General features: G+C 36.3%; 1 protein-coding gene across 4 annotated transcripts in view; it reads left to right on the forward strand.

The window, feature by feature from the left end:
* LOC131690942 (A disintegrin and metalloproteinase with thrombospondin motifs adt-2) overlaps window positions 1-15309 on the forward strand; it is a 41295-nt gene extending 25986 nt beyond the window's left edge. For all 4 annotated transcript variants that reach the window (XM_058977026.1, XM_058977027.1, XM_058977028.1 and 1 more), the window contains 13 exons: window positions 1518-1590; window positions 2189-2278; window positions 2337-3246; window positions 12273-12401; window positions 12463-12712; window positions 12782-13068; window positions 13134-13185; window positions 13248-13505; window positions 13574-13766; window positions 13835-14088; window positions 14148-14411; window positions 14890-15076; window positions 15133-15309. In XM_058977026.1, coding sequence (XP_058833009.1) covers window positions 1518-1590; window positions 2189-2278; window positions 2337-3246; window positions 12273-12401; window positions 12463-12712; window positions 12782-13068; window positions 13134-13185; window positions 13248-13505; window positions 13574-13766; window positions 13835-14088; window positions 14148-14411; window positions 14890-15076; window positions 15133-15188 — 3003 coding nt within the window. In that variant the 3' untranslated portion in view covers window positions 15189-15309. The remainder of the gene's footprint in view (window positions 1-1517; window positions 1591-2188; window positions 2279-2336; window positions 3247-12272; window positions 12402-12462; window positions 12713-12781; window positions 13069-13133; window positions 13186-13247; window positions 13506-13573; window positions 13767-13834; window positions 14089-14147; window positions 14412-14889; window positions 15077-15132) is intronic.
* Window positions 15310-23039: the final 7730 nt, after the last annotated feature.

Below are 23039 nucleotides of genomic sequence, written 5' to 3' on the forward strand. Positions count from 1 at the left end.
AATTTTGTAGGTTACAACGCCTGAGAATGTTGCCTTTTTTTAGGCGGGCAAACCCTGAAGTTGATTGGTTGAATGGTTAAAAAATGAGAATGCCCGCAGATTCAGAAAAATCTCGTTCCGAGAAAGCCGCCATTTTTGACACCTTAAACTCGAAAATTTTTATTTTATAGATAAAACCTTAATAAACATTTTGCAGAATAGCGCACATGTTTGCTTCAAAAAAAATATTAAACATTAGGTACTTTTTCCACAATTATATAATAGGACCCTCTTAAATGAAAAAGACGATAAATAAAAAATACAGAGTTACTAGAAGCAAATCAATAGTTTGGTCAAACGTGAATACAGTGTTTAATATCGATGATCAGTAGTATGTAGCCCAAATGTCAAATACAAAATAATAGGACAAAGCCTGGATAAAAAATTATAATCGTGCGATTTTTTTTAGTAAAACGTTTGTTTCTCGACGCTTGGTTATAAAAAAGCTTGTTGTACAATTTCTGTGCCCAGTGTATATTACGTACAACAAATTTTAACACTAATAATATTTTTAGACGAATCTGATATTTTTTCAGTCTTTGACAAAGATATTCAATAAAAATATTTTTGGCAGAGAGTGGGGAGTTAATTTTGGGATATATTTGCGATTCGTATTTTCGGAATGGTTTCTAAGCGAACGAATAGTCTTTCTCGACGGAATTTTCACTCGTTTTAAATTTTTTTTAACTTTTTATTTTTAACAAAAAATGAAACGCGCTGTCGAAAAAGCTGTCAGTTGTTTACTAATAGTTATGCTTGTTGCGTGTGATTTCCTTTCGTTATCTTATCTTTTAGCCACCCACAAGCATAATACGAACATTGCGTGTTAGTTGTTATCCAAGTACCGTTTCACTAACTACAGGACTTCCACGAATACTATCCGCGCAGGATATAACTGCTCCACAACAAACAATTATACTTTGGTTCAGTTACGCTTCCGCTTTGAGCTATCTTTCTTCAACACGAAAAAACAGTTTCATCAAAATCTTCATGTTATACTGACAATTTTCTAGTAGGATGATGGCATGACATTGACAGTCCATCTTACAGTTGGCTGACCCTGAACAAACATGAGTTTAAGATGGAAATTGTATGCAAAATTGTACATACAAAGACAACGTAGCTGGGGTTAAAACATTGTCGTAAATCGTTCCAAACATACCGTTAGGCTTATCACTCTTTGTTGGCGGGTCGTCAAGTAGCACAACCCAGGTTTTGAGATGCATCCAACTGTTGCAGCGATTTTGCGTGGACAATGCATAGATGAATTGAGGTTAGGAAGTGCAGCAAATAAATTTGTACGTAGCGCAACATGAAGTAACTGAAACGGTTATCTCTTTTGCACAGGACGGTTATTAGCGTTCCAAAGTAAGAGATGCCGTTTACCACCGTTTAGGGTTCCTATTGTTTGTTAATTGCTTGTCTGGTAAATGGAATCTTGTATTCAATATTTGCATGTTTTGTTCTTGTCGTTATAGATCGATGAAATGAATTTGCATAAATTTCTGGAGCAGCATGAGAAGTTTCTATTGTTCGGCGACGAAATTACCAGTAAGTATGACATACATAGGTTAGGCTGAACTAATCAAAAGTTCCAAACTACTTTAATACTTGACCATCGCCCAAAGCATCACCATTTAACTGCCTTATTTCACGCGCCTAGATTACCATGTGTGACGATTATTGTCTCTGGCCAGATAGTACTATGCAATTCACTTTCAGTTTATGCTCCGCTTGTCGGCGTTTTAACTTTATCGCGTGCTTCGGTTTTGCTGTGGAATGGTCTCTGCGCATTTGTCGCATAAACAATTCCCGGGCAAGCACCATCAGCTGGCTACAAAGCACACCGGAAGTTAATCATTTACCAGACCAACTAGTTCACCGGCATGCCGGCGTGGTTTTAAGCCTTACCACAGCCCAATGGAATCGATTATGGTTTCCAGCTCGCAATTTAGTGCCTTTTATTGTTAAAGCGTTGATGCTGCCGTTTTCTGTTTAGTTGAGTCTTCCCACAGCGAATTGAATTAAATCCACGGACGAAAAACAATAGGAGGTTATACAAAGTTCAAGTTCATCGTCGAATATGGATTTTTTGAATTGTTACCACACTAATAAATGGTTATCTAAGTTGTTAAATTTTACTTTTTAGGTGACTTTAAAATCGTCAGCGTGAAACAACGCAGAAGAAGCGTGAGATCAACCGATAGGTTCATCCAATTTAACATCAGCGACAGCAGCGGTAAGCAATTGTACACTGTCAATTATAATTTAAAACACTAATCATCTCAAATTTGCAGAGGAGAATTTTTCAGTGAAACTGGAGAAATCGAAAATACTGATAGATAAATCATTTGTACTTATCGAAAGCTATGACAACTCGACCCAGCTTTTGGATGACTCGCTGCAACTCGTTTCAAAATATGCCGACTGCTTCTATCGCAACGATCATGCAGCTTTCGATCTGTGTGAAAACGGTATTCGAGGTCTACTGCGATCAAATGAAATTAATATGATCATACATCCACTGCCAGAACGATTTGGCTCGGGTGCCCACGTTCTTATAAACAAAAATCATACTACGAATGTTATTGCTCACAGAAACCAGACTGACGAAAATGTGATATTCGAGCCTAAAATGGCTGCTCAAGAACCTCTTTTTACGAGCTCCAAAATACGTGATCGACACAAGCGACACATAAACACCGCCAGCATTCCTGATGTGCTTCATATTGAGACTGCGATCTTCATTGACAAGGACTTGTATAGGCATATGTCGAAGAATTTCCCTAAAAGCACCGAGGCGCATTTAATTCGGTTCGTCTTGGCAATGATCAATGGAGTCCAACTTTTGTATAACCATCCCTCGTTGGGACGTCCCATTAATTTTATACTAAAACGACTAGAGATTTTGCATAATGATCCAAAGGATCTTCGTCGATCTAGTGATATTGATATTTTCTTGAACAGTTTTTGCGGTTGGCAACGGAAGCTAAACCCCATTTCGGATGCCGATCCGGTGCACTTTGACCATGCTGTTATACTCACCGGGTTGGATCTGTACGTTGTGAGTAAAACCGGCAAAATAAGCAACCAAGTAGTTGGGCTGGCCCCAGTGGCTGGCATGTGCACGATGACCTCTAGCTGCACTATCAATGAGGGAAAACATTTTGAAAGTGTGTTCGTGGTGTCGCACGAAATCGGTCACAAGTAAGTTGATAAAGTATATCATGTATTATTATTTCTATTTATTTCGAAGATAAATAATGCACCTTTGAAAATATGGTACAAATTTGACTAATTCGAATAGAAATTTAATCTTATATTAATATTATGAAAATTGATCTTGCAATGATTTTAGTTGTTTATATGATAATCCCCTCTTAATGGATAGCGCTCCTTAACTTTGGTTCATGATTTATCGCAAGCAACATTTTCATGAAAAAACTAACTTTGTTGAGCATTAGTTAAAGAAATGTAGTAAAGCGCATATCCTGGTATACCTCGATAGTACGTACTGGCGGCTCCAGGGAGGAGCACGAGGTGGACGTTCTCCCCCCCCCCCCCCTATTCGACCAGAACCTGTTTTGGTAAAAAGATTTTTGCATTTGCTTACTTCAATATGCTAATATTGTTGAAAATCCGGAGAATACCGACCCATTTTGGATATGGCGATACCGGTTTCGAGCTCCATATTGCCCATCTACAGGACGTTGTTTCCCGTCTCGCGTCGACAAAGTTCTTGCATTAGCACAGCCCCAAAATAAGCGAAATACCCGTCCGGATGAAAAACAGGTTCCGTTAGTTTTGGTGCCATGCAAAATTTTTGATAAAAAATATATCTAAGGGACCGTTTATATACCAAGTGGACATAAAATCATATTTTTGACTCAGGGATGGGCCGATTGAGTTTCCAAAAATTCATTATTTTTTGGGCAGTCTAGTGGACAAGCGCCGACATTTGCAGCGCCCCACCCATCTATCCATGATGTCCACGTGGTTTTTTCCCATTGTTTTGTCGGATGATTGCATAAAAAGGATTCAAATTATAGATACACACGGATTTTTTCTGACGGAAAGAAAATCGTTCAAATATAGCCCGCATTTTTTTGTAGGAGACGAATCACTGCGACCAGTATTTAGATCCCATTATTCCATTTTTAAACTTTACTGGAAAAAATAATTTTGGAGCAAAATCACGAACTTTTGAAATTTTTATGTCTAAAATACACAGAAATGAAAATAACCTTTAAACTCTTGAATTGGTTCAAGTAATGTCAGCATCAAACTTTCAAATCCAGAAAATGGTGGAATCTGATGTAATGACAAGTTTAAAGTGCTTATGGGAACCAAATTTTATGATTACGCTGATTTCGATACGCAGAAATGCATGTGCGCTTTAAATGTTTTAAAATATACACTGGGAAAAATATAAAGAAAAGTTAAACGCTTACGGCAATGACGATACAACTTAAGCCCCAACCTCCCCCTCCCCTCTCCATGGACAAAAGTGGACTTTTCCGTTTCCCTACCCTTCTCCCAACTGTCCACGTGGTATATGGTTGGCCCCTAATTGCCGGATAGGTTTCTGGAGGCGATGACATTTTGCTTCTCGCCAGGAGCGGATCCAGAAAGAAATTTTGGGAGGGGTCCGAAATTTTGATTTTAGAATAAACAGTACGTTATGCGTCAAAACCACATTTAATAAAAGTAAGTTTCGGTAGTCAAATTTGGTTTGAAATGATTTTAAGTTTGAAACTAATATAAAAAAGAAACTAATTCAAAATTTCTCAACAAGTTGAAAATTTTCGGAGGGGGTCCGAACCCCCAAGACCCTCCCCCTGGATCCGCCACTGCTTCTCGCCAATTTTTAACCAGGTTTAGTTTTCCTCATCTTTGCAACGAAGATATAGAGAAATATTTTACCGCCTATAACATGAGTTATATTTTTGTGCACATTTCCTACTCAGTAACTAAGAGTGCAGAGAGAAACCACTTCTCTCATCGCTGAATCCTCTTGCTTGTGACAGAGCAAAGCTTTATTAGATGCTCTATTGTTACATCACCATAGTCTACCGGAGCAACGGAGATAAATTGCTTAGTTGGCAGATGAGAATAAAATAATTTCTTCTGTACCCCTAAATGGAATCATATTCAGTCAACTTTTAATCAGCGTTCAAATATTTCACTTCACTATCATCTATCATCTATCTATCTATCTATCTTCTATATATATATATATATATATATATATATATATATATATATATATATATATATATATATATATATATATATATATATATATATATATATATATATATATATATATATATATATATATATATATATATATATATATATATATATATATATATATATATATATATATATAAAAAAGTCAAAGTTTGTATGTATATGATTTATAGACTCCCAAACGGCTTAACCGATTTCCGTAAAAATTTGCACACAGTAGCTATTTGGTATGGGGCGTGTTTGTGTGCTATTAGTTGGAGATTATCTGCCCGCCAGATGGCGCTTTGGAACAAATTGTGTTTTCCTCCTATTTCGCAGAGTGTCGCAGCAACGCGCGATGGGTATTAGCTAGTTATAAATATTAATCCATATTTTACCTTCTCGAAATAGTGAAGATGTTTATATTAGGCAGCTCGCAGTTCAAAATCGCAACATTAAATGCCTATTAGACAGATGAAGGATATTTAGATTATTTTCATCATATTCATATTCTAACCCTACTCATTTGAAGCCTTTAGTTAGCTACCTTTGCAAATTTTAGATTGAAATAATTTGAAATAATTGCCAACTAGTTTCACAAAAAAATGTTTTGAAAATAAGCAAACACTTAAAAATAAAAATATAAAAATTCGCTTGGAATTTATTACTCGTGCTAAAATCTAAGATTTATTTATTTTATAAAAATAGACACTTTACGAAGTATGATAATGGTATGGAATAAGATAAATTAGAATTTCGTTTTTTTTTGCACACGCAGAAAAAAAATAGTAAAGATAAACAAATGTTAGTTTCAAATAACAATTTTCCCGTTTGATATAGTGACAAACAAGATTCAGGCTTGATTCAATCAATGCTGTTGCTTGAAATTACGAACAAATTCATTTGTTGGCTTTTCAATAGTTTCAACAAATATATCGCTTGAATCAACAAAATCATGATAAGTTAAACCCAACAAACAAGTTCGAAGAAACAAAAACAAATCTATTGTATTAACCAAAGGAGAGAACAGCTCAAATTTAGTTGAAAACAAACAAATACACTGTTGGTTTTTAATGAAGGAATCAGATCCAACAAATATTATTTTGATTCAACAATGTTTTTATTTAAAATGCAAACAGAAGTTTTTGTTGAACTAAACCAAATGCATGCTTTCGAGAAACTCCCATTTTAGTTTGAAACAGTCATTTGTCACGTTTTAGATTCAACTAAACGTTTTGTTGATTCAAAAAGGCCTGATTCTTCTGTGTGTGGTTTTTGTTCCCAAAAATCGAACAATATATTAAAAACCTGTTTTATTCCACCTAGTGGTGCAATTGTGCCTTTCTCATGCAAACTATGATTTAATGGCTGCTTATGTTCAATATAACATTGTGAAAATGTCTATTTCATTCTTATTACACTTGATGAACATATATAAGTGCACGACTGTTACGAACCTGATAAGCAACATGTCGATACTGACACACTTGAAACAAACAAAAATATAATATTTATAAAGCTTAATCAGCATGAGTTAAATGTTGTCTTCATGTTAACTTCATGGTGGAGAAGGAACGGGATATAATTAATAGGAAGGGGAGGATGTGTCGGGAATCATCTAACTTATTTTAGTATACGTGGTGGATGAGGGGGATGCATGTGGGAGGTTGGTCTGAGAGGGTGGTGGTGACACAGGGGGGCTGGGTTGAGAGGTAAGAGGTGGAGGGGTACATGGAGGGTTCAACACCGAACTTCATATTATACCTTCCATTTGAGACTAGGTTAGTGAAATTTGGTTCAGTCGTCACCGAAGTGGCTTTAGATCTGGAATTTGCCCGGAACCCCGGGACTTCCGGAATTATCGATAATGGACAATACATTCCAATAATTTTTGATTCGCCATTAGTAATCTAGGCCTGCGAATCGAAGTAATTTAATGTTCATTTCAATAGATTTTAAGCCTATGAGGTATTATGATTGTACAGGTTTACATGAGAAATTCGTATGATACCGCAATAACCAACCTGTAACTCCGGAACCGAAAGTCAGAATTGAATTAAATTCAATAGCAGTCAATGGGAGTATCATATCTTTCATTTGAAATCAAGTTTGTAAACATGAGTTAAGGGTGTACTGGGAAATACGTGTGACATTAGCTCATGAACTTGGCGATTTCCCAGGGGGCATCAAGTTCCGTCATAGGTGACTAATGTGGTCAAAACTACTTTAATTGGTCATTAGTAATCTAGACCCGCAAATTCAAGTAATGTTGAACTATTTGAATATGTATTACATCATTCGGACAACATAGGGTTACCAGTTTATATGGGAACCAAATTTTATGATTACGCTGATTTCGATACGCAGAAATGCATGTGCGCTTTAAATGTTTTAAAATATACACTGGGAAAAATATAAAGAAAAGTTAAACGCTTACGGCAATGACGATACAACTTAAGCCCCAACCTCCCCCTCCCCTCTCCATGAACAAAAGTGGACTTTTCCGTTTCCCTACCCTTCTCCCAACTGTCCACGTGGTATATGGTTGGCCCCTAATTGCCGGATAGGTTTCTGGAGGCGATGACATTTTGCTTCTCGCCAGGAGCGGATCCAGAAAGAAATTTTGGGAGGGGTCCGAAATTTTGATTTTAGAATAAACAGTACGTTATGCGTCAAAACCACATTTAATAAAAGTAAGTTTCGGTAGTCAAATTTGGTTTGAAATGATTTTAAGTTTGAAACTAATATAAAAAAGAAACTAATTCAAAATTTCTCAACAAGTTGAAAATTTTCGGAGGGGGTCCGAACCCCCAAGACCCTCCCCCTGGATCCGCCACTGCTTCTCGCCAATTTTTAACCAGGTTTAGTTTTCCTCATCTTTGCAACGAAGATATAGAGAAATATTTTACCGCCTATAACATGAGTTATATTTTTGTGCACATTTCCTACTCAGTAACTAAGAGTGCAGAGAGAAACCACTTCTCTCATCGCTGAATCCTCTTGCTTGTGACAGAGCAAAGCTTTATTAGATGCTCTATTGTTACATCACCATAGTCTACCGGAGCAACGGAGATAAATTGCTTAGTTGGCAGATGAGAATAAAATAATTTCTTCTGTACCCCTAAATGGAATCATATTCAGTCAACTTTTAATCAGCGTTCAAATATTTCACTTCACTATCATCTATCATCTATCTATCTATCTATCTTCTATATATATATATATATATATATATATATATATATATATATATATATATATATATATATATATATATATATATATATATATATATATATATATATATATATATATATATATATATATATATATATATATATATATATATATATATATATATATATATATATATATATATATATATATATATATATATATATATATATATATATATATATAAAAAAGTCAAAGTTTGTATGTATATGATTTATAGACTCCCAAACGGCTTAACCGATTTCCGTAAAAATTTGCACACAGTAGCTATTTGGTATGGGGCGTGTTTGTGTGCTATTAGTTGGAGATTATCTGCCCGCCAGATGGCGCTTTGGAACAAATTGTGTTTTCCTCCTATTTCGCAGAGTGTCGCAGCAACGCGCGATGGGTATTAGCTAGTTATAAATATTAATCCATATTTTACCTTCTCGAAATAGTGAAGATGTTTATATTAGGCAGCTCGCAGTTCAAAATCGCAACATTAAATGCCTATTAGACAGATGAAGGATATTTAGATTATTTTCATCATATTCATATTCTAACCCTACTCATTTGAAGCCTTTAGTTAGCTACCTTTGCAAATTTTAGATTGAAATAATTTGAAATAATTGCCAACTAGTTTCACAAAAAAATGTTTTGAAAATAAGCAAACACTTAAAAATAAAAATATAAAAATTCGCTTGGAATTTATTACTCGTGCTAAAATCTAAGATTTATTTATTTTATAAAAATAGACACTTTACGAAGTATGATAATGGTATGGAATAAGATAAATTAGAATTTCGTTTTTTTTTGCACACGCAGAAAAAAAATAGTAAAGATAAACAAATGTTAGTTTCAAATAACAATTTTCCCGTTTGATATAGTGACAAACAAGATTCAGGCTTGATTCAATCAATGCTGTTGCTTGAAATTACGAACAAATTCATTTGTTGGCTTTTCAATAGTTTCAACAAATATATCGCTTGAATCAACAAAATCATGATAAGTTAAACCCAACAAACAAGTTCGAAGAAACAAAAACAAATCTATTGTATTAACCAAAGGAGAGAACAGCTCAAATTTAGTTGAAAACAAACAAATACACTGTTGGTTTTTAATGAAGGAATCAGATCCAACAAATATTATTTTGATTCAACAATGTTTTTATTTAAAATGCAAACAGAAGTTTTTGTTGAACTAAACCAAATGCATGCTTTCGAGAAACTCCCATTTTAGTTTGAAACAGTCATTTGTCACGTTTTAGATTCAACTAAACGTTTTGTTGATTCAAAAAGGCCTGATTCTTCTGTGTGTGGTTTTTGTTCCCAAAAATCGAACAATATATTAAAAACCTGTTTTATTCCACCTAGTGGTGCAATTGTGCCTTTCTCATGCAAACTATGATTTAATGGCTGCTTATGTTCAATATAACATTGTGAAAATGTCTATTTCATTCTTATTACACTTGATGAACATATATAAGTGCACGACTGTTACGAACCTGATAAGCAACATGTCGATACTGACACACTTGAAACAAACAAAAATATAATATTTATAAAGCTTAATCAGCATGAGTTAAATGTTGTCTTCATGTTAACTTCATGGTGGAGAAGGAACGGGATATAATTAATAGGAAGGGGAGGATGTGTCGGGAATCATCTAACTTATTTTAGTATACGTGGTGGATGAGGGGGATGCATGTGGGAGGTTGGTCTGAGAGGGTGGTGGTGACACAGGGGGGCTGGGTTGAGAGGTAAGAGGTGGAGGGGTACATGGAGGGTTCAACACCGAACTTCATATTATACCTTCCATTTGAGACTAGGTTAGTGAAATTTGGTTCAGTCGTCACCGAAGTGGCTTTAGATCTGGAATTTGCCCGGAACCCCGGGACTTCCGGAATTATCGATAATGGACAATACATTCCAATAATTTTTGATTCGCCATTAGTAATCTAGGCCTGCGAATCGAAGTAATTTGATGTTCATTTCAATAGATTTTAAGCCTATGAGGTATTATGATTGTACAGGTTTACATGAGAAATTCGTATGATACCGCAATAACCAACCTGTAACTCCGGAACCGAAAGTCAGAATTGAATTAAATTCAATAGCAGTCAATGGGAGTATCATATCTTTCATTTGAAATCAAGTTTGTAAACATGAGTTAAGGGTGTACTGGGAAATACGTGTGACATTAGCTCATGAACTTGGCGATTTCCCAGGGGGCATCAAGTTCCGTCATAGGTGACTAATGTGGTCAAAACTACTTTAATTGGTCATTAGTAATCTAGACCCGCAAATTCAAGTAATGTTGAACTATTTGAATATGTATTACATCATTCGGACAACATAGGGTTACCAGTTTATATGGGAATTTGCTGTTTGATCACACTCTTCAACCCGTAACTCCGGAACCGGAAGTCCGATCAACTAAAATTCAATAGCGTCTTATGGGAGCGTTATACCGTTCATTTGAAACTGAGTTTGCGTAAATCGGTTCAACCATCTTTGAGAAAATTGAGTGACATTATTTGACACACACATACATACACACATGCATACACAGAGACATTTTGCGATCTCGACGAACTGAATCGAATGGGATATGACACTCGGTCCTCCGGGCCTCGGTTGAAACATCAATTTTTGGAGTGATTACATAGCCTTTCTTTATACGAGAAAGGCAAAAAGTATAACAAATCATTATTTTTCAAGTTTAGAGTAAAATTCATTTCAAATTTTAATAATTCGTTGGACTATTCTGTCTAAATAGGCAATCTACGAAAAAAAGTTTCGAGTTACCCCAATGATCAAAGTTACCGCGGCTTATGGTACACTATGCGATTTCTGGAAGGCTTCGTATCTACCAACCCCAATGGATTTTGTTGTAAACTTTTACATTTTCCTTTATCGGGTATAATCTGAACTTATCGTCGAAATAATCTTGTCAATTGTATCAACGGTAGTTGGACTTGATGATGTCGAAGGTTGGCATTGCCATTTATCTCCCTATTCCGAATTGGTGCCTTCTGCATCTCATATAGTGAAGACCCGCTTTTATCAGCCCCGGATTTTGTTTACCCACGATTTTGTTAACCCCCGATTTTATCAGATTTTTTACCTGATTTTGTCCGCCTCATGAAAATTGATAGTTGGAAGTTTGATGGGCTCTAGCAGACGAATCAAGTGGAATTCAGTAAATCCTTTTTTGAGCATGTGTTTCTTATGTTAGAGATCCGAAATATGTAAAAATATTTTTTTTATTTTTTTTTTAATAATTTACTGTAAGACCCCCTTAAGAAAAATTTGAACTAAATAATCAGAAAGGCTGTATCTAGGGACTTAAGAAGAATATTTTAAGAGATTCGGATTCATAAAAAGAAAGAAGATGTCCCGATTTCGTTAATGTCCCCGTTTTATCAGCCTAAAATTCGCCAAGGGGATGATAAAACGGGGCTTCACTGTAGTACATTTCATGGTTTCTGGACAAAATGGTTCGCACCCTGGATTTACTAGAGCCACGTCCAGCTGACATGTGTGGTTGGCGCTTGAATTCTTCAAAAACTTAAATACCAGAACTAAATAAATTGAAAATAAAGTAAAGATTCTCTTTCGAAAGATAATCTTGGCTAGGGTTCGATCTTTTTGATAATTTTTTTTACAAACTTGTTAACTTGACATGATGACATTTTTAGAAATTTTCTTACAATGTTTTTCAAGGGCCGCAACTCTGTTTGAATATGCTCACGATATCCTCAACAATTATTACATATCCAATTTTAGTCTAGGAATGCGACATGATACATCTGAAAATAACTGCGATCCGAGTCTGTACATTATGTCTCCTACGCTCGGAAGCGGGAAAACTACATGGTCTGGTTGCAGTCGTAACTACTTGAGCTCTTTCCTGAAGTGAGTCAAATGTTTAAATAAAATATAATTCAAAGTATATAAAACTTATATTGATTTTAAGGACAAGCCAAGCTCTTTGCCTTTTCGATAGAGGGCTTTATGAACAAAATTTGGATCATGCTGCCGAAGGATTGCTACCCGGAGAACGTTTCGATGCTAATCAACAGTGCATGCTAAAGTATGGGAAGGACAGCATAAGTTCTCAAAGTCAAAACATTGCGGACATTTGTCGAGATTTGCACTGTCAAAGAGATCGTTATACGTGGACCTCTCACCCCGCCCTAGAAGGGACAGCCTGTGGAACTCTTATGGTAATATGTGAATAACATTTTAACAGCCTTGTTTTATACTAAAATGTGGTTTAAAATAATTCATTTTAGTGGTGTCGAAGTGGTGTATGTTCTTCAAAAGTATCAGGTCATTCAATCCACACAGGTGGTAAACATATCACGGCATTTAAAACGATCGACAAAAAAACCTTTCTCGAAGGAATGAAATTTGCCAGCTTAAAACAAGATACATCTCGAACTCTGAGCACCGTTCCTATTTGGGATAACTGGGGTAATAAAACGGAATGCGAGTCTGGCTGTTTATATGGAGAATCTGGTCGACTTAAGGAAGGTAGCGTTGGTTTGCGACAATACAGTCGAGTTTGTCGTGACAAAAGGTAAAATCCAACCAATGAACTTTCTTAAATCCCTTCAATGATTTTCTCTTCACACTGTTATCCAGGAGAAATTGCGTTGGATCTAACAAGAAATATGAAACGTGTATTGCAAAACAGGTGCTTTTCATTCAACGTGATGTCAAGGCTATTTAAAACTAATTCTTTCATCTCGATTTTAGTGCTACAACATCGCTCGAACAACAATATTGGAATTCGCAAATCAAATATGTGGTCGCGCTAAAGAATTCGATTCTGATATTTTAGGTTCGGGAATGCAAAAGGTAGCTTTCGATGCGGAAGATTCGTGTAAGATTTTTTGCGAAACCAAATCCGGCGATCCAAAAACTAAAAGCTGGATTTTTCCTGATGGAACTACATGTAGGATTCAAAACGCGGATTTTGACGATAATTTCTACTGCATCAGTGGGCGGTGTCAGGTGACAATCACTGGAGAATCGCAATGTAACAATAACTGTTTTCCAATTAATTTTTACTTCTATTCCAGAAATTTTCTTGCAATAATTCAATCGACAACTTTTTTCGAATTGATCCTAATTTTTGTCCTGAATATCCCACTCTGTCTGACAAATTTACTAACAACATTCAACAGGAGAATGGTCGAGATTACAAAAGTCTGAAGCTGTTGAAAGATGCGTATACCACTAATCGAAGAACGGAAAATGTAACACAGAACTCTGGTAAGTCAGCTCAGCAATTTATGTTTGAATTTTGATTATGTAACTGTCTTTGTTTAAATTATGTTTAGTTCTTGATTTCTCAGCAAGAAACAACTTCATAGAACCCCACTTCCACAAAACCGACGCTTACGACAGATGGACGAGTCGACACGTGGATCCAGAAAAATATGATAAATTATCACAACTTAGACTGCGAAGCAACAACTGGGAGGCTAAATCCGGGTGCCATTTTAGCTGTATGGAGAAAGCAAAAGGAATTCAGATTGTAGCCTCAAAAACAGACATTCGAACGAATATTCAACTGTGTGCCCCAAATACAATTGTTTGTTGCTTTTGTTTCATAAAATATTGGTAGACTATTTTACAATTGTATATTTGTAGGCGTGTGACAAGGTCTTGACGACGTATGAATTTGCGACAAGCCTTTGCAAGCGATATCAGCAGAAGGTACACGGTCTTTCCGGCCTCGGTATGCAAATTGCATCTAGCATTGAGGATCCAGATCGAAGTTGTCGGGTCGCTTGCCAGGACGGTTTCATTCGGCACCGATTTTACCTTGTGAATGGAGAGCAGGGGCATTTTCCATTTGGTGCACGCTGTAACCATGATGAACTGAATCGATATTGTGTTAATGGAAAATGTTTGGTAAGGTTAAATATTTTACTATGTGTTAATTGTCGCAAGGTTCTGCTGTATCGATGTTGTTGGCTATTTTCGGCAAATTTAAGACTAAGAGAAAAAAGCAAGGAAATTGAAATAGAGATAGGTATTCTAGAGCGAATCAGTTATAAACTAAGAACGGAAAATTAGGAATAGACAGATTCATATGGACATGATCGAAAAGAAACGTGAAGAATCCTATGCCTTCTGCTGGTAGGAGTTGGGCATGGTCGTTGAACATATCTCATGATCATGTTTTACCTCCGACGCCGATGCCCAGTTTACCGTTCTAAGTTCATAACTGGTTCGCTTTAGAATACCTATCTGTATTTCAATTTCCTTGCTTTCGTTTCTCTTACTCTTAAATTTGCCGAAAATAGCCAACAAAATCGATACAAGGTTGAATATTGTTTTTATTTTGAAACAATATTGTGAAAACAATGGATCTTTTCTTTAATGCTAGCAATTTGGAGAAGACGATACGCCAGTCAACGAATCCTATAACAGTTTAGCACACTTGCGGGCTAAGAGAAGTACCAGAAGATTTAGGAGGCATTTTGATTTCTTCTCACCCATTAACATCACTGAGCGAATTAGTCAAGACTACCTTGAAAATTTGATAGCCAACATCAACTTTATGAGTAATGGAGGTAGGTCTTTGACTCAAACTACCTGCATTTAGTCTTCAAATCTTGTTTTGTTTCAGGAGATATTCTCGAGGATAGCATCGATTTCAAAAATCCGATTTATTTCAACCCTTAACGAGCAATTGAGTCAAACGTCTTGTATGATTTGATAGAATTATACAGGTTGGACAACCGGTTGTAAACTATTAAACTATTTATGTGATCCTTTAAGTTAAACAATAAATCGCATTTCATAATTTGTAGTGGTTTTTTTGGTTTATCGTCGTTTAAATGCTGTTCAGGATTATATTTTAATCGTTTCATAAGTTAGTTAGTTTTCAGATTTCAGGGCATTTTTTTGCTTTACCATATCAGGCGAGTAAAAAACCAGGACAGTCGAAAGGGTACTGCTTCCCCCGTTACCTTTCAATCGGCATTGCCTTTTCCGCATGTTTTCGGCAGTTAAAAAGTTCTGAGTTTGGCAGGCAGAGCTTCGACTGTAAAAAGGTTCTGGGAGTCTAGGAGGAAGAGCTCTGCCAGAAAGTCTCGTCGATCACCAAGAACTTTTTCAGATTTACACAAAGGCAGTTCTTGCTACACCACCATCAGCAAACGTTTCGTGCTGAGATAGTCTGTGCAGGACCAGCGAGGAGTTTTCAATACTAAAAACACGACCTTGACGTAAATCAGAAACATCAGCGATCCTAAGTAGCTTCCCTGTGCTATACCTGGCAATTTCCAATGACAACCATTATCTCTTGATTTGAGAGCTGCAAAAGCTTCCGTTGTTACCAAAAATTTCTCCGTTTAATTGGTTGTTATATGAAAACTGGCGGATAGCTTGGTGTAAATAATATCAGTTTGAGCCGGGGCTTCAACAAATTGACATCCCTGCGTGAACTTGAAAGAAAACAAAATTTAATTCATGCCCGTCACGATGAATGCAATGTTTGGTTCGTTTCCCTCGTCATTCGTTCTCCCGACACAGCGCATTCAGGTTCGGACATGTTCGGTTTCAGAAGCAAAGTGATTTTTTTCCATTCTACCTATGAGAGGGATTATTGAGCAAAAGTGCACCAGATATATATATATATATATATATATATATATATATATATATATATATATATATATATATATATATATATATATATATATATATATATATATATATATATATATATATATATATATATATATATATATATATATATATATATATATATATATATATATATATATATATATATATATATATATATATATATATATATTGCAGTTCACTTATGCTCGAAAATGTAGAAGATGCCAGCTTCTGCCTTCAAACTATCCACATAAAATCACCGCGAAAGCTTCCAAAGTTCTGGGTTTCGTATTTCATGTCACAAAATCCTTTAAAAATATACAGTGCTTGGAATCGGTCTATTGCGCGCTTGTCCGCTCCACCCTTGAGTATGCATCAGTTGGTGCACAGAAAATTGAAGCAATTCAACACAAGTTTGTACGATTCACTCTTCGTCATCTTCCATGGAATGATCTCGAAAATTTTCCGAACTACAACACCAGATGCAATTTGATATAACTTGATACACTAAGTGTTCGTCGAAATGTCGCTAAAGCTTCATTTGCTTCAGATCTAATGAAAGCCAATATTGATTGTCCAGAGCTTCTTCGGGCTCTGAACTTCAACACCAGGAGCTGAAATTTGCGTACCCATAATTTCTTTCATTTACCTGTTTCACGGACTAACTATACTATAACTATACATTCCATACTCCCTGTTATGTAGGATGCTAGACTCGGCGGTTAGTCGCTGTGCAGCGTCCAGGCGTGATGGCATGTTAATCGTCCATTAGCTATTTAATCTATTTAACAACGTCTCAATGCATTATTTGAGCCGTAGCTCTTTTAATATTATGTGTAAATAAAATATATAAATCGAATTCCATTGTACATCCATCGGATCTTGTGTACGCGATTTGGTACTTTCCGTAAAGATCTTATTTCTTGTTGATGATCTATTTATTTCATTGCCTCTTGTTGCTTGTGGATCACTTAGTCCGCTTTCTCTCGGTTTATCGTTTTCATTCATGTTATCCTCGCTGTTAATGTTGTATGGGCTTTCACGATTACCTGGTTTGAGTTGTTTGGGGGGCCTACGGGTCACGATTGCGTATCCGTGTTCTTTGTTATTTGCTGGCAGTTGATTGGGAAGTAGTAGGCACATCACAATGATCGGACACGCTGTGCGTAGGTTCGGTTGGTGCATGAGCTGCAACTCCAGTTGGTTTGTGATTTAGCTGATGTTGATGAAGGGCTGTCTGATGGGTATGCTTGCAGTTGATATTCCTTCGTTAGAGGTTTGTGTACATGGATTATCGTAGTGTGTCTACTTGTGTAACAACATGGAGCACGCAGGGGTCTGTCCTTCATACGTGCACAGCATGATTTGAGATTTGGTCACGCGTTTTGCTTTGAAGTTCAGATATGAAGGAATAGGTTCCGTCACTCGCATTCTCACGAAACAAACACCGTTGGAAATACCTAGAAAAATTTTCTCCATGTTTCGAACTTAAAGGATTCCACTGATAAGTATTCCGACATGATGGTTGTAATAAATTTATTAATAGTACACAGGTGTAGATCGTGCAGACGCATATCAATCTTATCATTGTCAATATAAACGGGTATCTTGGTCACTTGGTGAGTGGTCACTCACAGTTATTGTGTTTTTCACGACGTTATTGCGTTCTTCCGTTGTGTCTCTGAAATCGTGGAATTTTCGGTGTTACGGACTTTGTAAAGTGTTTGTCAAAGCATCAAAGCATCCTTTAGTTTGTGATCCTGTTCACATGTTCCACATGAAAAAATGTTGGATTATAAGCTATAATCAGTGTTTTAAGTAAAATCGAACCGTAATCGTGCTGCAGTAACAAAGAGATCTGCAATTCAGAATAGTTATTACTGCTACCTACACATATAACGCTAACGAAATAACCGCCAAAATCGACAAAATGAACTGTAGTAAATGTACTTCATACATTTCACCTATCGAGAATAGCATTACGTGTGGTGGTTTTTGCTCAGAACAGTATCATCCAGAATGTGTTGCATTATCAATTGCAGAAGCGTTGAGCTGTAATAAGCATCAAAACATCCACTGGATGTGTTCACCATGTATGGAAATATTGCACGATGTTCGTCGTATACAAACTTTCCGCGATAAGCGTGAGCTGCTGTCAGATGCCGCTGCTGTCATTCCTACCCGTGTTCAATCTATTGCTATCCACACACAATCGCAAACGGATGATTGTGGATCGAGTTTGATTGATGAGGTGTGTGAAATAGAGATGGGCGAAACAGTTCACTTCGAAGAACCATTCCCGACTGAACAGTTGTTTCATTCAACATTCGTTCGCGAACGGTTGAAGTGAACTGGTTCTTTGAAGAGAATGAGCGAACGGAAGTTCTTTTTAAAAGAACGGTAGTTCTCAATTCTCTTCAAAGCGAATGAACTGAATATGACCCAAAGCCGTTTAGCGAATTTCTCGGACCGATTTTTAGGCGAACGAATGAAAATGAACTGACTTGCCGTCCCACAAACCGCTCTCTGTGCTCTCCCAGAATAAAACCGGCGAAGAACGACTCATAAGCGAACGACTCATCTCATTCTCTATTTCTCTAGTTATACATAATGAAAAAATCGAGCCCTTGATGAACTTGTTAAGCATACAGAGGTATAATAGTTTGGGCAGCATCTGTTTGGATCTCCAAGAATCGAATGTTTTGAGAGACATTCGCTAGATAAAAGTAAAATATCAGCTGAACGGAAGAACGGTTCATCTGAACTAGTTCTTTTTATAGAACTGTTCAGTCGGGAATGGTTCTTCGAAGTGAACTGTTTCGCCCATCTCTAGAATGGAAGGACGAGACGATGATGCCTTTTATTTCGTTTAAAGTAGGAGTCGACGCCAAACTAAAACGAACTGCATTATGTCCATCGACATGGCCACGGGGGATCTGCTTTCGAGAATTCCATGATCGATTTGCATTATGGGAGCCAAATGTTAATCGTTAATATTAATGTTTACTGTAATATTTGTTACTGTTTTCGTAATCTGCTGTGAAAAGTAAAATGGTATTGTTATGAATTGTTTTATGTTGCTCTTTGACTCAGTGTAAACTAGTATTTTAGGTTAAGTTGTAGTCTGAATGCGCTTGTCGCAAAGACGAAATAAATAAAATAAAAAAAAACTAACATTATCATTCTCACCCAAGTAACAATTGAAGTTTTATAGCATGCTACAAATGCAATCTAAGTTTTATGAGAGGCTATAAAACTACCATAAAACTTCAATTGTTACTAGGGCAACGACGTATTGCATGTTGTCTTCCATAGCGTAGCTTTCCGTTATGGCCACAGTTTTTAAACGTTATCAGTAACGAGTGTTGTGGACTTGTATAACGACAACTTCCGTTAGTCTAAACTGAATTTGCAAATTTACTGTTGAGTTTCAAACGTCTTGAAATGAATGATCGATATCGCACCGATGAAAGTAACGGTGCTTTATTGTTCACACTGGCTTGGGACGAATTTGATTATTCGATTGCTTTGCTTGTTTATAGTACTGGCACCACACATATAGACAGCAGACTTTAGGAAGAAACGTTTTCGTTTGATTCACTGTAGTGCACAAGTAGAGCGACTGCTTAGGTACTGGTATCGACCCTGTAGTAATTCCATGATCCCCAGCTCGAGAGAGCGCTCAATGAAATTATTCCACGATAGTAGCTATTTTAAGACGAAAAAATTGACGAGGCACTCTTGGGAGATTAAAAAATCCATCGGAAGGTAGAACTGCGAGATTCGACTGTATTAAATTTTGTTTGTCGCATTCCGATTGAGGATGAGTATACGTTTCAGTTATGGCTGCGGTCGGTCGTAACTGCGATATGGAGCATATTGAAAAGCGAAAACTGAATAAATATAGAAATATATTAGACTTACAGGAAAAAAACCAGGACAAATCAAGCATTTTCCTCGACTTCCCAGGACAGTCAATGCAAAACCAGGACATGTCCTGGGAAACCAGGACGTATGGTCACCCTAAACTTTACCTTTGTTTGATTTGATTTGACTTTCGAAATTTCTCGCAATGATGTCCCATGCTAATTTGATCAATGTAATATCCGAAGAGGGATTTCTAAGCGTTATAAGAAATGTCTTATCACACTGTTAGGTGGATTAAGACCGTTTTTTTGATTCTGAAGTTCCTAAAATGATATATTCCATATTGTAATAGAAATTGAAATGACAACAAAACATACCAAGGCAAAAACCAATTTGCACTGCTCTACGCCACTACAAATTTTCTAGGTAGGGGGTGAGAGTAGCCTTGTACGCAGCACACCTGGGTCCGAGTCCCGACCCCGCGCATATGATTAAAAAAAAATCATAAGTGATTTTACTAGCCTGAAGAGGCGAATGACCTTAAGGTTAAAACCTCTATAATCGAAATAAAAAAAAACAAATTTTCTAGGTTTACCGTGAGCACGAAAAAGTGGCTCTTCAAAGTTACTCTTTCTAGGAAATTGTGCATTCCTTCCATTTTTTTTGGTTTTCAAGTTTCTCTTTGGGAGCACATAGTAGTATTTTCGAGCTATGCAACTATGCACATTTGTGTAAGGAAATAAAAAGTCTGTTTATAAGTTGGTGAATACGTCAAGTTGTGCGGTTTTCATATGTTAAGTCGGAGCCCCTCCAAAGCTTCAAACTTCAGACAGATCAGCAAACATTACAGCACTAAAACTCAAGGAAATTTCAAAATTACTCGAACCTATAAATTAAAACGGTACAACTCATTCCATAGCCAGTCGGGATGAAATAGAAAGTATGAAAGAATTAGTAAATATTTTCAAATATATTTGCAAGCTTTTGTGAAACAACAGTCTTTGCGTTAGACTTGCCAAAAAATGAAGCCGGATATCAATAACTTCACCATAGCAGTGAAAATGTTCATGTGATTTTAATCGTAAAAATTAGTTTTATCTGATACATTTCCAATTGCTTTGCACTGACCTAATTAATCTCATATTGAACGCAAGCAGACACCCTAGTGCAGCTGAATAATTTCATTGAAGATTTGAGATAACGAAATACGGAAATACTTAACAACGAATTACAATTATGTATATCAGATGAGGTTGATGTGATAGCTGTATCATCTCAAACGAATCTCAATTTTAGTAATAGAACTGCAAATAGTCCAGAAGAAGATGTCATTATAAAAAGTGTGTGACAAGTTATTAACGCCTTGTATTTTTATTTGCAGTGTGCCAAACAGGCTAGGGGCAGATCACTCTAGAAATGCATAACAAATTTGCATCAAATTAGAAAAAATGCATTTAATTTCCATTTTTGCATCAACTTTGCACTTCCTCGCAGAAAAGTTTGTTTAACAAACGTCCTACGCTGATTCACTTTGTTTGACGTTTTGTTGAATGTAGGGCCAATTTTTTGTAGGGTTTTGACGTCTTACACGCAACGCAAAATACATTGCACGCAACGCAAAATACATTATGAATTTCTATTTTGATGGAAAAAAAATGCATTTAATTTAGCTGATTTTTAAAAATGCATCACAAGTGATATGCCCCTACCAAACAGGCATGTACTGATGACTGGGCGGGATACATCTTGTTTACAATAAAATTAAATCAGTCTTTTAAAAAATACGTATGTTATTTCTTCTGAATTTTATCTACTACCAAAAAAGTTTTCTTCTGGAAATACGGTTCGTTACCCAAAGTTATGGAAGCTATTCCTTCCTGCACAAGGTGGGATATATTCATATTTGCTGTGCGTTATTCTGAAGATTCATTTGTGCTAATCTTGCCAAACTCGATCACAGCACTACATACACAGACTAACAGACATAACACTATGAGGGAATTCCCTCAAAAACATCGATCCGACAATTTTCCCAGAACACTAGCTCCACTTTTTATTCACAGTCCCAAACACTCATTTACTAACCACCACCCCTCAGGTTTGGGAACAATTTTTCACTAGTGGTCTATCTCCCATATGCTTGTTCATATGTCAGTGGCGCCATAATTTCAAATGTGGCCACAGTCCCAACTACAAATATATTTAAAATGACCGTTAAAGCGGGCTAAGCTTTGTTTTTTAGTGTTATGTCTGTTAGTCTGTGCTACACATTTCATCATCAGCAGTACAGCAACTAGAAGATACCAAACACGTTGGCTTATAATCGCCTATAGCGAACCCCGAAATGGGTATTAGGGTTATAAGGGGACCATCATTCGAATCCCTCGATTTGCGAAGAAACAAACGTCCTCGGTGTCAGATATTTACAGCAAGGGTTAGATCACGATACTGCGTGACTGGCATATTTTAGTCTTGATATAAGGACTTCTGTTTTCAGTCGCGTTTTTCGACACGGGAGCAGGGAACCAGTGGATAAAATTTTGGCTAAGATAATTCAACTCGTCGGATACCACACGGTCTCTAGACTGGTTTTGTTCGTAGAAACACAGAGAACAGACATCCATGATCGTACAAATTTTTTAATAAACTTTTGTAATAAACTGCTGTAATTTTAATGCATTTCCTAGCATAGACTTCCAGTAAGCGTTCAATGAGTGGATAGGTTGCATAAAAATACAGCAGAAGAAAAGAAAAGCAGATAGAAAAATATACTGTTGATTCTCCGTGCTCTAAAATATAGATGTTGGACCCCCGAATAGAAATGTAAAGTAACAAAACCATATTTTTTACTGCGACAGTACAGTAATTTTACAATAATTTATAATAATGCCTAATGTTTGGTTACTATACAAAAACAATAAACTTCAACGTTTCTACAGTAAATGTTAAGGTAAAATCGACTTTTACAGTAAAAAAGAGGGGTGGTTATTAGAGCTCTCTAGGTAGAGTCTGGACAAGAGAACATTAGATAAATTT

This window comes from Topomyia yanbarensis, chromosome 3, assembly GCF_030247195.1.
Source record: "Topomyia yanbarensis strain Yona2022 chromosome 3, ASM3024719v1, whole genome shotgun sequence".
Classification (NCBI taxonomy): domain Eukaryota; kingdom Metazoa; phylum Arthropoda; class Insecta; order Diptera; family Culicidae; genus Topomyia; species Topomyia yanbarensis.